This window comes from Arachis stenosperma, chromosome 9 (assembly GCF_014773155.1).
Source record: "Arachis stenosperma cultivar V10309 chromosome 9, arast.V10309.gnm1.PFL2, whole genome shotgun sequence".
NCBI classification, from domain to species: Eukaryota; Viridiplantae; Streptophyta; class Magnoliopsida; order Fabales; family Fabaceae; genus Arachis; species Arachis stenosperma.
Window position 1 is genome coordinate 128,615,531 of NC_080385.1, and position 17,233 is coordinate 128,632,763.

General features: G+C 38.8%; 1 protein-coding gene and 1 non-coding gene across 2 annotated transcripts in view; both read left to right on the forward strand.

Annotated features, from left to right (window-relative positions):
• Positions 1–15,356, forward strand: part of LOC130949923 (uncharacterized) — a 29,532-nt gene extending 14,176 nt beyond the window's left edge. Inside the window, exons 2-3 of the mRNA XM_057878520.1 lie at positions 14,246–14,969; positions 15,111–15,356. Of these exons, the coding sequence (XP_057734503.1) occupies positions 14,246–14,969; positions 15,111–15,356 (970 nt within the window). The remainder of the gene's footprint in view (positions 1–14,245; positions 14,970–15,110) is intronic.
• On the forward strand, positions 2,748–2,855 carry LOC130953257 (small nucleolar RNA R71). Its single transcript, XR_009075429.1, has one exon. It is a non-coding gene; the product is annotated as a small nucleolar RNA R71 (small nucleolar RNA).
• Positions 15,357–17,233: the final 1,877 nt, after the last annotated feature.

Genomic DNA, 17,233 nt, shown 5'->3' on the forward strand with positions numbered 1-17,233 from the left:
CACACTTTGATCATGGTTCTTGGTGATTCATGCATTGGCATAGAACTCTTGAACCATTAAGATTCTGACTTGTTGAATGGGGTTGGTAAGAACTTCCCAACCTCTTCTTTGGATCTCATGTCGGATCTCCGGATATTCACTCTTTTTGAGTTTGAAAGGGACCTCGGGGATCACCTTCTTCATGGCCACAACTTCATAGAAGTGGTCTTGATGCACCCTTGAGATGAATCTCTCCATCTCCCATGACTCGGAGGTGGAAGCTTTTGCCTTCCCTTTCCTCTTTCTAGAGCTTTCTCCGGCCTTAGGTGCCATAAATGGTTATGGAAAAACAAAAAGCAACGCTTTTACCACACCAAAATTAGAAAGTTTGCTCGTCCTCGAGCAAAAGAAGAAAGAAGAGAGTAGAAGAAGAAGAAATAGAGGAGATGGAGGGGGGCTTTTTGTTTCGGTCAAGGGGGAGAAGTAGTGTTTAGGTTGTGTGAAAATGAAGGAATGAAGATGGGTTTATATAGGAGTGGAGAGGGGGGTATGGTTCGGCCAATATGGGTGGGTTTGGGAGGGAAAGTGGTTTGAATTTGGATGGTGGGGTAGGTGGGGTTTTATGAAGGATGAATGTGAATGGTGAAGAAAATGGTGGGATTTGATAGGTGAGGGGTTTTTGGGGAAGAGGTATTGAGGTGATTGGTGAATGGGTGAAGAAGAGAGAGAGTGGTGGGGTAGGTGGGGATCCTGTGGGGTCCACAGATCCTGAGGTATCAAGGATAATTCATCCCTGCACCAAGTGGCGAGCAAAAATGCTCCTTCTGCCAGTCCTGGCGTTAAACGCCAGTCTGGTGCCCCTTTCTGGCGTTAAACGCCTAGAATGGTGCCAGACTGGGTGTTAAACGCCCATTTGCTGCCCTTACTGGCGTTTGAACGCCAGCAAGCTTTTCCTCCAGGGTGTGCTATTTTTCTTTCTGTTTTTCATTCTATTTTTGCTTTTTCAATTGTTTTTGTGACTTTCCATGATCATCAACCTATAGAAAACATAAAATAACAAAGGAAAATAGATAAATATAACATTGGGTTGCCTCCCAACAAGCACTTCTTTAATGTCAGTAGCTTGATAGTAGGTCTTCATGGAGCCTCACAGATGTTCAGAGCAATGTTGGAACCTCCCAACACCAAACATGGAGTTTGAATGTGGGGGTTCAACACCAAACTTAGAAGTTGGTTGTGGCCTTCCAACACCAAACTTAGAGTTTGACTGTGTGGGCTCTGTTTGACTCTGTTTTGAGCGAAGCTCTTCATGCTTCCTCTCCATGGTTACAGAGGGGTATCCTTGAGCCTTAAACACAAAGAATTCTTCATTCACTTGAATGACCAATTCTCCTCTGTCAACATCAATCACAGCCTTTGCTGTGGCTAGGAAGGGTCTGCCAAGGATAATGGATTCATCCATGCACTTCCCAGTCTCTAGGACTATGAAATAAGCAGGGATATAATGGTCTTCAATCTTTACCAGAACATCCTCTACAAGTCCATAAGCTTGTTTTCTTGAATTGTCTGCCATCTCAAGTGAGATTCTTGCAGCTTGCACCTCAAAGATCCCTAGCTTCTCCATTACAGAGAGAGGCATGAGGTTTATGCTTGACCCTAGGTCAGACAGAGCCTTCTCGAAGGTCATGGTGCCTAATGTACAAGGCATTGAGAACTTCCCAGGATCCTGTCTCTTTTGAGGTAATCTCTGCCTAGTCAAGTCATCCAGTTCTTTGGTGAGCAAAGGGGGTTCATCCTCCCAAGTCTTATTACCAAATAACTTGTCATTTAGCTTCATGATTGCTCCAAGGTACTTAGCAACTTGCTCTTCAGTGACATCTTCGTCCTCTTCAGAGGAAGAATACTCATCAGAGCTCATGAATAGTAGAAGTAAATCCAATGGAATCTCTATGGTCTTAGTGTGAGCCTCAGATTCCCATGGTTCCTCATTAGGGAACTCATTGGAGGCCAGTGGACGTCCATTGAGGTCTTCTTCAGTGGCGTTCACTGCCTCTTCCTCCTCTCTAATTTCGGCCATGTTGATGGCCTTACACTCTCCTTTTGGATTCTCTTCTGTATTGCTTGGAAGAGTACTAGGAGGGAGTTCAATAACTTTCTTACTCAGCTGACCCACTTGTGCCTCCAAATTTCTAATGGAGGACCTTGTTTCAGTCATGAAACTTTGAGTGGTTATGATTAGATCAGAGACCATGGTTGCTAAGTCAGAGTGGCTCTGCTTAGAATTCTCTGTCTGTTACTGAGAAGATGATATAAAAGGCTTGCCATTGCCAAACTTGTTTCTTCCACCATTATTGTTGTTGAAACCTTGTTGAGGTCTCTGTTGGTCCTTCCATGAGAGATTTGGATGATTTCTCCATGAAGAATTATAGGTGTTTCCATAGGGTTCTCCCATGTAATTCACCTCTTCCATTGAAGGATTCTCAGGGTCATAAGCTTCTTCTTCAGATGAAGCGTCCTTAGTACTGCCTGGTGCAGCTTGCATTCCAGACAGACTTTGAGAAATCATATTGACTTGCTGAGTCAATATTTTGTCCTGAGCCAATATGGCATTCAGAGTATCAATCTCAAGAACTCCTTTCTTCTGATTCGTCCCATTGTTCACAGGATTCCTTTCAGAAGTGTACATGAATTGGTTATTTGCAACCATTTCAATGAGTTCTTGAGCTTCTGCAGACGTCTTCTTTAGATGAAGAGATCCTCCATTCAGAAAGCATGTCAGAAGGACACTTTCTGATCAATTGTTTGTATCTATCCCAAGCTTCATAGAGGGATTCACCTTCCTTCTGTCTGAAGGTTTGGACTTCCACTCTAAGCTTACTCAATTTTTGAGGTGGAAAGAACTTTGCCAAGAAGGCATTGACTAGCTTTTCCCAAGAGTTCAGGCTTTCTTTAGGTTGTGAATCCAACCATATCCTAGCTTTGTCTCATACAGCAAAAGGTAATAGCATAAGTCTGTAGACCTCAGGGTCAACCCCATTAGTCTTGATAGTGTCACAGATTTGTAAGAATTCAGCTAAAAACTGATGAGGATCTTCCAATGGAAGTCCATGGAACTTGCAATTCTGTTGCATTAGAGAAACTAATTGAGGCTTAAGCTCAAAGTTGTTTGCTCCAATGGCAGGGATAGAGATGCTTCTCCCATAGAAGTCGGGAGTAGGTGCAGTAAAGTCACCAAGCACCTTCCTTGCATTGTTGGTATTATTGTTGTTTTCGGCTGCCATGCCTTCTTCTTGTTTGAAGATTTCTGTTAGGTCCTGTACAGAAAGTTGTGCTTTAGCTTCTCTTCGCTTTTGCTTCAAGGTCCTTTCAGGTTTAGGGTCAGCCTCAACAAGAATGCTTTTGTCTTTGCTCCTGCTCATATGAAAGAGAAGAGAACAAGAAAATATGGAATCCTCTATGTCACAGGATAGAGATTCCTTGAGGTGTCAGAGGAAAAAAAATAGAAGGAGGAGGTAGAAGAATTTGAACTTATCAAGAGAGATAGAGTTCGAATTGTGCATTGAGGAGGAGTGTTAGTCCATAAATAGAAGGATGTGAGAAGAGGGGAAGAAATTTTCGAAAATTAAAGTGAATTAATTAAAAAAAAATTTTGAAAAATGGTAATTGATTTTTGAAAACTAAGTTTGGGAAAGAAATTAAGTGAAATTGAAAAAGATTTTGAAATTAGAAATCAAAAAGATATGATTGAAAATTATTTTGAAAAAGATGTGATTAAGAAGATATGATTGAAAAGATATAATTTTAAAAAGATATGATTGAAAAGATATGATTAAAAAACAATTTAAAAATATTTGATTTTTAAAATTAATGACTTGGCTAACAAGAAATTTGAAAGATATGATTCAGACATTAAACCTTTCTCAACAGAAAAGGCAACATACTTGAAATATTGAATCAAATCATTAATTGTTAGCAAGTACTTTTGAAAAGTGGAAAGAAATTGATTTTGAAAATATATGATTGAAAAGATATGAATTGAAAAAGATTTGATTTTGAAAAATTATGAAAACTTGAAAAAAAATTTGACCTTAAAAACAAAATCTTCCCTCTTGTGCCATCTTGGCGTTAAATGCCCAGAATGGTATACATTCTGGCGTTTAACACCCAAAATGCTACCCTTTTGGGCGTTAAACGCCCAGCCAGGTACCCTGGCTGGCGTTTAAATGCCAGTTTTCCTTCTTCACTGGGCGTTTTGAATGCCCAGCTTTTTCTGTGTAATTTCTCTGCTGTATGTTCTGAATCTTCAATTCTCTGTATTATTGACTTGAAAAGACACAAATTAAAAATTTTTTTTTTTTGAATTTTTAATGATGAGGAATAATCAAAATGCCACTAAGATCAAATAAACAATGCATGCAAGACACCAAACTTAGAAGTTTGTATACTACTGACACTAACAAATTGAGAATGCATATGAGAAACAACAAAACACTCAAGACAAGAGAATTTAAAGATCAGAGAAAGGAAATTATCAAGAACAACTTGAAGATCAATGAAGACACATGACTGAATTCGAAAAATGCAAGAAGAATAGAAACATGTAATTGACACCAAACTTAAAATGAGACACTAGACTCAAACAAGAAACATAAAATATTTTTGGTTTTTATGATTTTGTAATTTTTTTGATTTTTCGGTAAAATAAAGGTTTCAAAATTCTTAATGAGAATTCCAGGAATCATTGCAATGCTAGCCTAAGACTCCGGTCCAGGAATTAGACATGGCTTCACAGCCAGCCAAGCTTTCAAAGAAAGCTCCGGTCCAAAACACTAGACATGGCCAATGGCCAGCCAAGCCTTAGCAGATCATTGCTCTCAACAGCAAAATTGATAGAAATCAACAAGCTCTTGTGATGATAAGTTGAAACCTCGGTCCAATAAGATTAGACATGGCTTCACAGCCAGCCAGACTTCAACAGATCATCATGAAACTCTAGAATTTATTCTTAAAAATTCTGAAGAAAAATATCTAATCTGAGCAACAAGATGAGCCGTCAGTTGTCCAAATTCAAACAATCCCCGGCAACGGCGCCAAAAACTTGGTGCACAAAATTGTGATCATCAATGGTGCCATCAACATGGTACGCTCAATTGTAATCTCAACTCTTTATCACAACTTCGCACAACTAACCAGCAAGTGCACTGGGTCGTCCAAGTAATAAACCTTACGCGAGTAAGGGTCGATCCCACGGAGATTGTTGGTATGAAGCAAGCTATGGTCATCTTGTAAATCTCAGTCAGGCGGATTCAAATGGTTATGGAGGATTAATGATTAAAAGATAAATAAAACATAAAATAAAGATAGAGATACTTATGTAATTCATTGGTGAGAATTTTAGATAAGCGTATGGAGATGCTTTGTCCCTTCCGTCTCTCTGCTTTCCTACTGTCTTCATCCAATCCTTCTTACTCCTTTCCATGGCAAGCTGTATATTCGGCATCACCGTTGTCAATGGCTACAGTCCCATCCTCTCAGTGAAAATGTTCAACGCGCTCTGTCACAGCACGGCTATTCATCTGTCGGTTCTCGATCATGTCGGAATAGAATCCAATGATTCTTTTGCGTCTGTCACTAACGCCTCACAATCGCGAGTTTGAAGCTCGTCACAGTCATTCAATCCTTGAATCCTACTCAGAATACCACAGACAAGGTTTAGACCTTCCGGATTCTCTTGAATGCTGCCATCAATTCTAGCTTATACCACGAAGATTCCGATTAAGGGATCCAAGAGATATCCACTCAATCTAAGGTAGAACGGAGGTGGTTGTCAGGCACACGTTCATAGGTGAGAATGATGATGAGTGTCACGGATCATCACATTCATCAAGTTGAGGAACAAGTGATATCTTAGAATAAGAATAAGCTAAATTGAATGGAAGAACAATAGTAATTGCATTGATACTCGAGGTACAGCAGAGCTCCACACCTTAATCTATGGTGTGTAGAAACTCCACCGTTGAAAATACATAAGAACAAGGTCTAGGCATGGCCGAATGGCCAGCCTCCCATAATCTAAGAACTAGACATCCAAAGATGATCCTAAGATCTAAAGTGATCAAAAGATGTCTAATACAATAGCAAAAGGTCCTATTTGTAGAGAACTAGTAGCTTAGGGTTTACAAAGATGAGTAAATGACATAAAAACCCACTTCCGGACCCACTTGGTGCTTGGGCTGAGCATTGAAGCTTTCATGTGTAGAGACTTTTCTTGGAGTTAAACGCCAGCTTTTGTGCCAATTTGGGCGTTTAACTCCCATTCTTGTGCCAGTTCCGGCGTTAAATGCCAGAATTCTTGAGCTGACTTGGAACGCCTGTTTGGGCCATCAAATCTCGGACAAAGTATGAACTATTATCATTGCTGGAAAGCCCAGGATGTCTACTTTCCAACGCAATTGAGAGCGCGCCAATTGGGCTTCTTTAGCTCCAGAAAATTCAGTTCGAGTGCAGGGAGCTCAGAATACAACAGCATCTGTAGTCCTTTTCAGCCTCTGAATCAGATTTTTGCTCAGGTCCCTCAATTTCAGCTAGAAAATACCTGAAATCAAAGAAAAATACACAAACTCATAGTAAAGTCCAGAAAAGTGAATTTTAACTAAAAACTAATAAAAATATAATAAAAACTAACTAAAACATACTAAAAACATACTAAAAATAATGCCAAAAAGCGTATAAATTATCCGCTCATCAGTTACTCTCATATCTTTTTGTGTTTTATCTTTATGGTCTTAGAGGTTTACTTGAGAGATAGGTTCTATAAGCTATTTTAATTCTAAAACTCTGTATATTTCTTTTTGTAACTAGTCAGCTTAAACTCCGCAAGCTGCGACTAGTTCTCTATGATTATTATATTCTTATAATTATATGTTTTATTCTCTTATACCTATACCTTGTATCTTATGCGTTAGTTTCGTGTGAACGTCTCACGCTTTTGTAATTCTGTAATTTGAGCTTAATCCTTCATCAGCTTTCTAGAATATATTATTCCCCTTATATATATATATATATATATATATATATATATATATATATATATATATATATATAAGCCTTAGAACTGTCGTAACCTCTTATTAACCTTTGCTTTACGGCTAGAGGTAAAGCTTAGGGTAATTGGGGTGTTACATTTAGTGGTATCAGAGCGGTTCTTCCTCGTGAGCTTGAGGGATGGACCGATTGTGCTTCCTTGCATACTCTGTGTGTCTTTTCTTTGATGCTATTAGGTTATCTACTTGATATTTCATAGCATGCTTGTTTGTAAGTGCCTGTTTGGGGTAAATGAAGCACTAGACTTTTGATATTGAGACTGATCACCTTGATATTGATTGCTTGGTGTAGACAGGAACCCTAATGGCCACTTGCAGACAAGGTAGTAAATTAATTAGCTTCCTGACGTTCAGACACTCAAGGAACTCCCATGGTTTCATGTGGAGAATCTACTGAAGAACGCAGTATGAAGGAGAAGCTAGAAACTCTGGTGGACAGTGAGCAGCATGACTTTATATTAGAACAATTGGAGGAAGCCATAATCGTTGAAGAGGAAGAAGTGGTCGAAGACTTAGGAGATGCGGAACCTCCATGGGAAACTCAAGTCACAGATCCCCCTTCTAAGGAGTTTGAATTTGATGTTGAGGAGGGTGTACAAGCTCCAAGGCATATCATAGTTGAAGACTTTGAAGGGGATGATCAAGAGATGAATTCAATCATTGATGAATTCTTATCTACATTTGAATCCTCTCCCATTGGACTTGACATGGAGATGGAAGAAGAAGAAGCACAACCTCCCATGCCCTTGGTGAACAATGAAGAAGAAATTGAATTGGAAGAAATCTACCAAGAGGAAGGAAGAAGCTTGCAAAGAGGTAGAAGTTGTCAAAGAAGAGCTCAAGGGAATGGAGCTGGAAATCACCTTGCCAAAGTTATTGGAGACCTCTCCCCCAAAGCCATCACCATTCATCCCTTCATTCAAGTCGGTAAATCTCTCATCTCTAAGCTTAATTAGCCCACTTGAATATGCTTTGCTTGAGACGGATGGGCAACTTCGAGCTCTTTGTGGCTATAAGAGCAAACAGGAGATGGTTAGTGGTAGGAAATGTCAAGCAAGGTTCAACATGGTTGTGTGCTCAAAGTTTAAACGCAAAGGTTAGTGTAGAGCTCAATTGAATGGGTCTAGGATGTTGTTTGGATGTTTCAGTGAGAATTCAGACTGCTTGCCACCCTGATGGAACAATATTGCTCAACAAGAAGACGGGTGCAAAAGCAATATTTGGGACCCCGAAATTCAGTCTAGCAATCAATACTCTTGGGGCCTTGTCACTTGCTTTAACTTGGTTGAAGGCTTTCTGCGCCTAGTTTGGGATCTCGGAGGCTATTGAAATTCCAAACATTGGTTGTGGATTTTTGGATGAATTCAAGCACAAGCCACAATAGCAGGGAGCTTACCAAATGTCCAACTTAAGGACTTTAACTAAAAGTGCTAGGTGGGAGACAACCCACCATGGTATGATCGTTCCTTTTTCAATTTCAATTTTTATTTTGTTTTGTTTGTTTTTAAGTTTTATTTTATTTTATTCTATTTTATTGAACCTGGAATTATTCATAACATCCATATCAGCATTGCATTTTGCATACTGCACACACACAAAAAAGAAAGGAAGCACGGGACGCGCCAGCGTCGCTGACACGTCTGCGTCAAAGGAGAATTAGCGATAAAAGGGAATTAAACAGAAAGTCACGCGGGAGCGTGGTTAGAGGCCTGCCCCAGGCACAAACACGCCCACGCAAACGCGTCCCTGACGCGTCCGCGTCGTTTGCAAATCCAGCCCTCCACACGTGCGCGTCACCCACGCGCACGCGTGCCCCGTGAATTCGACGTAAATGGGTGCATGACAGAGAGTTAAGATAGAGTGAGGCTGGAATGGTGCTAGAAGCACAAAGCCCCATCGCACGAACGCGTACCTCACATGTCCGCGTCAATTTGGAATTAAGGCCATCCACGCGTGCGCATCACCCACGCGCACGCTTCACCCTAAATTTTGGCAATTTGGCGTTTGAGACAGAGAGTTGTGCGAGCACGCGGCTGCTCTCGCGCCACTGGCGCAAATCAAGTCACGCGTCTGCGTGACTGACGCGTTCGCGTCAATTGAAGATTTTGGAAATCACGCGAATGCGTGACCCACGCGTCCACGTCTCATGCGACGCACAGTTTTACTACATCAGCGCCAGATATCTTATCTTTTCCCCAATCCTATTTCTCTCTTCTTCCTTTTTAATTCTCTCTTATTCCTTCTTTCTTCCTTATCCTTTTTCACTTTCTACTTCTTCCTCTCTTTAACTTCTCATCCTTCTTCACTTCCATTCTATTTTACTTAATTTATTTGCATACTTTCATTCATTACATTTTAATTTTGTGTATATTCTTATTTTTTTCTCTAAGTTGTTATTTTACCATTGGTGTTAAATGTTCTTATTCCACTATTGTATCTTTTCTGGTACTATTTTGGTGCTTAGTGACTTGTATTACACTGTTGGATGATATTAATTATCTGTCGATGCCAATCTTTTATGATACCTGTATTCCTTTTGCATTGACATGAATTTATATTGTCTTTCACTATCTACTATCTCTTCTCCTTTGTTGCAAATTCTGCACCATTGATATGCCATGTGCTTATAGTGTTTCCTCACTTGCATGTTGTAGCTACCATGTAATTGAGACTCTTATTATTTGGCATTACCCACTCATAATTTTATTTGTTTTCTATCATTGTTTTTGGGTTACTGTTCTTCTTTTTTCTCTTCTTTCAGGTTGGCCATCGAAGAAGGAAAAAGGGAGAAACTTTTATATGGGGCAACAAACAAGTTCCACCTGCACAATCCTTGGAAAAAAGCATCAATATAGCAACCCGTCCACCTGCATATCTCAGCATACACCGAGGACGGTGCAATCTTTAAGTGTGGAGAGGTCGATACCGACTTCCATGGGTTAGCCATTTCCAATTTCAACACCAATGCTTTATTTTTCTTGTTAATTGTTGCATTTGCATGTTTGTTTGTATATTTGTTTGATTTTGTGCATTTAGCTACTACTTGGTTGAAGTAATATTTTCTTTTTCAAGAAACTTTTTATAGCATTTCACTAATTTGAATTAAACTTTTTGAAAAACTTGTTTGAAGAAATTTTATTTTGGAACATGGTTTGAGAGCTCGAACACACAAAACCAGTGAGATTTTGAGCCTATTTGATTGGTTGCATTTTATCAACCAATATTTTATTTTTAGTGTGTGTTTTTCTCTCTAAAATTGTGATCTTTGTCTTGCTTAATTCTATATGTCCATTATTTGATGTATGCATACACTTAAATGATTGAGGCCTTGTTTCACTGAGCTTATATACCAATATGGCCTTACCTTTCATTATCCTTTGCAAACCAAAGTTGAGCCTATTTTACCCCTTTGTTCTTTACTTTAGCTCATCACTAACTCTAAGCGAAAAACAATAATGTCCTTAATTTGAATCCTTGATTAGTTTAGACTAGTGAAAGTGCTCATGAATTAAGTGTGGGGAAAGTGGGTTTGGAAATATTTGGTTTGGGAATTGAGTATGTTAGACTTTTTGTGAAAATGTGAAAAATGTTGAGTACATGTTTATGCATTTAATACCTTAATCATATGCATTGGGAAAAACAAAATAAAAAAGACAAAAACAAAAAAAAATAATACAAGAAAATCAAAGAAAATGAAATGAAAAAGAGCAAATAAACAAAAAAGGGGACAAAATGCCCCAAATTAAAGTAATAATATCAATGCATATGAGTTGTACTTAAATTTGGGATGCATGAATATGTGGTAAACATAGTTAATGGGTAGTTAGATCTTGTATTGTGATTACATGGATTGTCTTAAATTAGGTGGGAAAGGTTTAGCTTAATTAAGGATTCAGATTTTAGTCCACTTGGCCAAATACAATCCCACCTTGACCCTAACCCCATTACAACCCTTAAAAGACCTCTTGATATGTGTATCTGTGTATTAATTCTTTGTTGATTGTTAGATAAAGAGCAAGTCTTAGAAAGCAAGGTTAGTAGAGAATTGAGAGAATCAAACCTCAAACACTTGAGTGATTAGAGTGTATACACTTCCAGCGAGGATTCGATGCTCGATTCCTTGTTCCCGGCTTTCATAAGCTATTTTCTTTTGCAAGTTTACTTGTACCTTATTTTATGATTGGAATTAGTGAGATCCAGTTTATATTTCTTCTTGAAGGATTTGTTTACTTTTAACCAAGTAGGTAAAAGCCTTTTGCATCTAGTTGCATTCATATACATGGGTTGCATTGCATTGCATGAGTCTCACTTTTTCCTATTTGTTTATTTTATCTCCTTGAGCTTAGCATGAGGACATGCTAATGTTTAAGTGTGGGAAGGTTGATTAACCACTATTTCATGGTTTATCTTGTACTCAATTGAGTGGTTTTTATAAACTCTTTACCCACTTATTCATACTATTTGCATGGTTTTACTTTTTCCTTCCAGATTTTGTGCTATGATTGAAAACATGCTTCTTTGGGCTTTAAAATTTGCTATGTTTAATCCTCTCTTATTACCATTCGATGCCTTGATATGTGTGTTAAGTGTTTCAGGCTTTATAGGGCAGGAATGGCTTAGAGGATAGAAAGGAAGCTTGCAAAAAGGGAAGGAGCACAAGAAATAAAAGAGACAACCAGCGAACAGCGACGCGCACACATGGTTGACGCGTGTGCGCGATTTGGATAAAATCACAATGATACGTGCGCGTGCTTGACCCGTATGCGTGGATTGGAGTTCGCGTAAACGATGCGAGCGCGTGCCTGATGCGCACGCGTGGAGAGGAAAATCGTCAAATGACGTGTACACGTGACCGACGGGTACGCGTGACAAGCGCGATCTACAGAATTAACAGAAATTGCTGGAGGCAATTTTGGGCTGTGTTTTGACCCAGTTTTTGGCCCAGAAACACAGAATAAAGCCAGGGAACATGCAGAGACTCAGAACATATAGATACAACTTTCATAATTCATAATTTTAGGTTTAGATGTAGTTTTTAGAGAGAGAGGTTCTCTCATCTCTCTTAGGTTTTAGGATTTAGGATTTCTTTTAGGATTAGGATTTCTACTTCTCAATTTCCAGGTTCAATGTTCCTTTTATTTATTTTTCCAATTTAATTTATGAACTTTTCTATGTTAGATTTGATTTCTTTTATTAATGCAATTTGAGGTATTTCAGATATATAATTTTTATTTAGCTTTCTATATTCTTGGCTCTAGTTGAGTAATTAGAGACTCTTGAGTTATCAAACTCTTTTGTTGATTGATAATTGGAAGTTGCTAATTGACTTAAATTCTACTAACTCTAGTCTTTCTTTGGAAATTGACTAGGACTTGAGGATTCATATTGATTTATCCACTTGACTTACCTTCATAGTTAGAGGTTGACTAAGTGGGAGCAACGAGCAATTCTCATCACAATTGATAAGGATAACTAGGATAGGACTTCTAATTTTCATACCTTGCCAAGATTTTTCTTAGCTATTGATTTATTAATTCCTGTAATTTATTTCTCTTGTTCAAACCTTTCAAAAACCCAAAATACTGTTTTCCATAACCAATAATAAAACACACCTCCCTGCAATTCCTTGAGAAGATGACCCGAGGTTTAAATACTTCGGTTATAAATTTTATTGGGTTTTGTTACTTGTGACAACCAAACTTTTGTACGAAAGGATTCTCTGTTAGTTTAGAAACTATACTTACAACGCGATTATATTTGTGAAATTTCTTTACTAGCAGAAATCCGATCGTTACTGACGCGTACGCGTGACAAGGAGTTTCCACAAACGACGCACAAGCGTGACCCACGCGTACGCGTGACATGCGCGATGTACAGCAGTTGCAGAAAATTGCTAGGGGTGATTTCGGACCAGTTTTAGACCCAATTTTCGGCCCAGAAATATAGACTAGAGTCAGGGAACAGCAGAGACTCGAGACATTCTCATTCTGCATAGTTTTAGTTTTAGTTTTGAATCTGGGAGAGAAATCACTTCCTCCTCTAGGGTTCTTCACATTCATAGTTCTTAGTTCTATACTTTTGATCTGGATATTGAGAAGATTGACTACCTTTGTTGAAGTTTATACTATTCTAGTTTGTTCCCTCATACCTTTATTCTTTTTATTACCCATTTACTCTGTTCAAATACGTATGTTTATGACTTTTGGATTTATTAATGCAAGGAACTATTTTTACCTTTAATTAATTCTCAGTTATTATTCAATTTATCATGTCTTCTCTTTATTCTCTTTTTATGCTTATGAACGTAGCACCCATGTCAAGGGAGTAGACTCCCAACTTGACTTGGGAGTTGATTAAGAGGAGACCCTGGAGTTGGAAATACTCAAGTGTTAATTCTAATTGGAAGTTGTTGGCTGACTCTCTAGTCTCTAACTCTAAACCTTCCTTCGGAGAGGATTAGGACATGAGGATAGAGTTGATTAGCTAGTTACTTGACTTTCCTTTTTTCAGTAAAGGATAACTAAGTAGAACAACAACCTATCACTATTACACTTGGGAACACCCAACAAGGATAGAACTTCCAATTAATCTTCTCCCAGTCAAGGCCTTTTTATCATAGTTAATTAAATCTTTTGCTAATTCTCTAGCTTAATTCTATTTTCCAACTCCAAACTTCTCAGAAACTTCCTGATCAATAAATAGCACTCTCTCTGCAACTCGTTAGGAGAAGACCTGGGATTTATACTCCCAGTATTTTTATTCTTGTTTTGTGACACCCCTTTTGAATTGATAAGTAGATTTTTGTTGGTTAAGAACTATGCTTGCAACGCTACTTTCATTATAAATTCTTAATTGACTAATTTTCGCCACATCAATTTTTGGCGCCATTGCCAGGGAGTTGCAACAGTGTGCTAATTTATTGGTTGGAATTTATTTATTTGCATTTTATTTTCTTTTATTACCATGAGCTGTATGTTTCTTTCATTGAATGACGCGTTCACTACCTGATCCGAGCCTACCCGTATTTGATCCTGAAATTGAAAGAACTATCTCACGTATAAGGCAGGCTTGACGTCAGTTAGTCCTTTCTGAGGACGAATTTGAAACGTCATTTAAGGAAGAATCAAGCTCCATTTCTACTGATTTGGTTGATTTGAGCGCAGAGAACATGGCAGCTCCCAGGAGGATTACTTTCCAGGAAGCAGGAGCTCCAGACTTTACACTGCACCTTTCCAAGCGCGTCATCCAAATCTGGGTGTAGATATTGAACTGAAAACTGCAATAATCAATCTACTGCCGAAGTTTCATGGCTTACCTGCTCAAGAGCCTCTTAAGCACCTCAGAGATTTTCAGATAGCCTGTTCTACTGTTAGGTGTAATGGTGCAACTGAGACTTCTATTCTGCTTGCCGCCTTCCCGTTTTCTCTTGAGGAGAAGGCAAAGGAGTGGTACTACACTCAACCTGAAGCAGTTGTTACTAACTGGGACACGCTCAAGAGAGAATTCTTGGAAAAATACTTTCCAGCTGAAGTTACTGATAGACTGAGGAAAGAAATTTCAATGATTATTCAAGGCGAGTCCGAGACTCTTTACGAATATTGGGAGCGCTTCAATAACCTCCTAGACGCATGCCCCTACCACATGATTGACAAACTGGTGTTGATCAGTTATTTCACACAAGGCATGAAGCCTCAGGATAAAACTACACTGGATGGTGCAAGTAATGGTTCTCTTAAAAAGTACAAGACCGTAGAAGAAGCGTGGCAACTGATCAGCGATCTAGCTGAGTCCGCTCGGAATTACAGACATAGGCACAACCATCCCAAGGCTGTGAAAAAGGTTTCCTCTAGTAGTGAGACTACTGCCCTCACACAGACTCTGAATGAGGTGACTAACCTACTGAAGCAAATAAAACAAAATTAATAACAACCTCAGCCTCCCCCAGCGCAATAGAGTCAACAGCTGGTTCCTCAGAGAGTATGCGGAATATGTGCTGATTATACTCATTACACTGATGAGTGTCCGCAGCTCCAACAAGAAGACAACACCATGGCAGCTACTCATAATTTCTATGACCGCCCAAATCAAGGATACTATCAACAAGGCAGCAATTACAACCAAAGTGAAAACTACAATCAAGGTTGGCAAGATAACTCCAACCAGGGATGGAGAGATAATTCCAATCAAGGATGGAGGGACAACTACAACAAAGAAGGCAAAGACAACAATAAAAATCAGAGGTGGAACAACAACAACAATAGACAGCAGAATTAAAACCAGCCTTACAGAGCACCTCACCAAAGGTAAGCCCAGGGATCTCAGAATAACCAACAGCAAGGCCCTCAAGGCACCTATGCACCTTCTTCTTCCAATGACGAATTACTTCAGTCCATTGACCAAAGACAAAATACCATGGAGAACACACTTAGCTCTACTTTGAACGGTCTGACTTCTGTTGTACAGGCTCTAGCCTTACAGGTTAGATCTATGAATACACCCAACAGTCAACTTGTAAGCTCTAATGCGCTTCCGTCTCAACCGTTACCCAACCCCAAGGGAGGCATCAATGCCATCACTTTGAGGTATGGAACCACACTGCCAGAGTGGAGTCATGATGAGCCAAGATCAAAGGAGAACATTCAGGTTAGAGATGCTATTGAGGTAGAAGATGCTGAAGAGGAAGAGGAGGTACAAAACATGATTGCAGAAGAAGTAACTCAACCAGAGAATAGCACGTCAAAAGCAGCGGAAGCTGCGAGAGACGCTACCCCTATCCCCTTTCTACATCTTTCAAGGAAATTCAGGAAGCAGATGGAGCTCGATCCCAAAATGGTGGAAATCTTCAAAAAGGTTGAAGTAACTATTCCCCTTTTTGATGCCATTCAGCAAGTACCTAAATATGCAAAATTTCTAAAAGATTTGTGCATACATAAGGATACAATTAATGAATTAGAAACTATTCCTTTAGGTATCTCTATATCTGCTTTAATGGGTGATATACCAGAAAAATGTAGTGATCCAGGTCCATGGTTGGTGACTTGCACTATTGATGGTATTCAAATTTTTGACTGCATCTGTGATTTGGGTGCATGTGTGAGTATTATGTCATTATCTGTATATGATGCTTTGAGGCTCCCTTCCTTAAAAAGGTCGGAAGCACGTTTTGTTTTGGCAGATAAAAGCATAATCTCTGTAGTTGGAATTACTGAGGACGTGCTCATGAGCATTAAGAGGCTGGCATTTCCTATTGACTTTTATATTTTGGAGATGCCCCCTAATGACTCAGGAAAACCTTCATCTGTCCTACTTAGAAGACCATTTCTGAAAACATCAAAATTCAAGCTGGACGCCTACTCAGGAACCTACTCTTTTGAGATAGATGGCAGAACAGTGAGCTTCAATATGGATGAAGCTATGAGATGTAACACCCTAACTATCATAATGTTACGCTTCCGGCTGCGCCACTCTGATAGCTCGAGTATTACCACGACTCTTATAATATTTAAGACTAAAATATGAGCCTGTTTAAAACTTAAAATCGGATAACCTTTCAGTAACTCTTTTTCGTGAAAACATAAACATACATGTACATACAAATCAGACACAACCTTCATATATATATATATATAACACTAATATACAAATATACATATCATAATTTCCTATCCATCTTACAAACTTAATAAAGATAAAGGTGAGGGAAAACAATAGCTACGGTAATACAAAAAGACCAAATAAACAGAAAATAAACATAATTCTCCTGAAGCTTCGTCTTCCATATCCTAAAAAGGAATAACCTGTAGGGGAGTGAGAACGTCGTCCTCGCTTTTTCTCACTATAAGATTACAGAAATTGCTATAACAAGATATGTAAAGATAAGATCATTCTTAGAGTTCAGTGATCATTGCTCGTCTTATGAGTCTTTCCAAAAACCATAGGTTCACATTCGAAATCCAGAAAATTCCTTTTTGAAGACTTGCTAAATTTCTCAAATATTCTAAAACAAAACTTTTTCTTTTCTTAAAGAAAATACCTGAAAAGTTTTTCCTAGACCGCAACCATGAAAGCAGTTACCTACGCGGTATAAATGATCATTCCGTTCCAAGCATAGGTTCATTAAGTCTATGCTGAACCGATCAGATACTTTATAC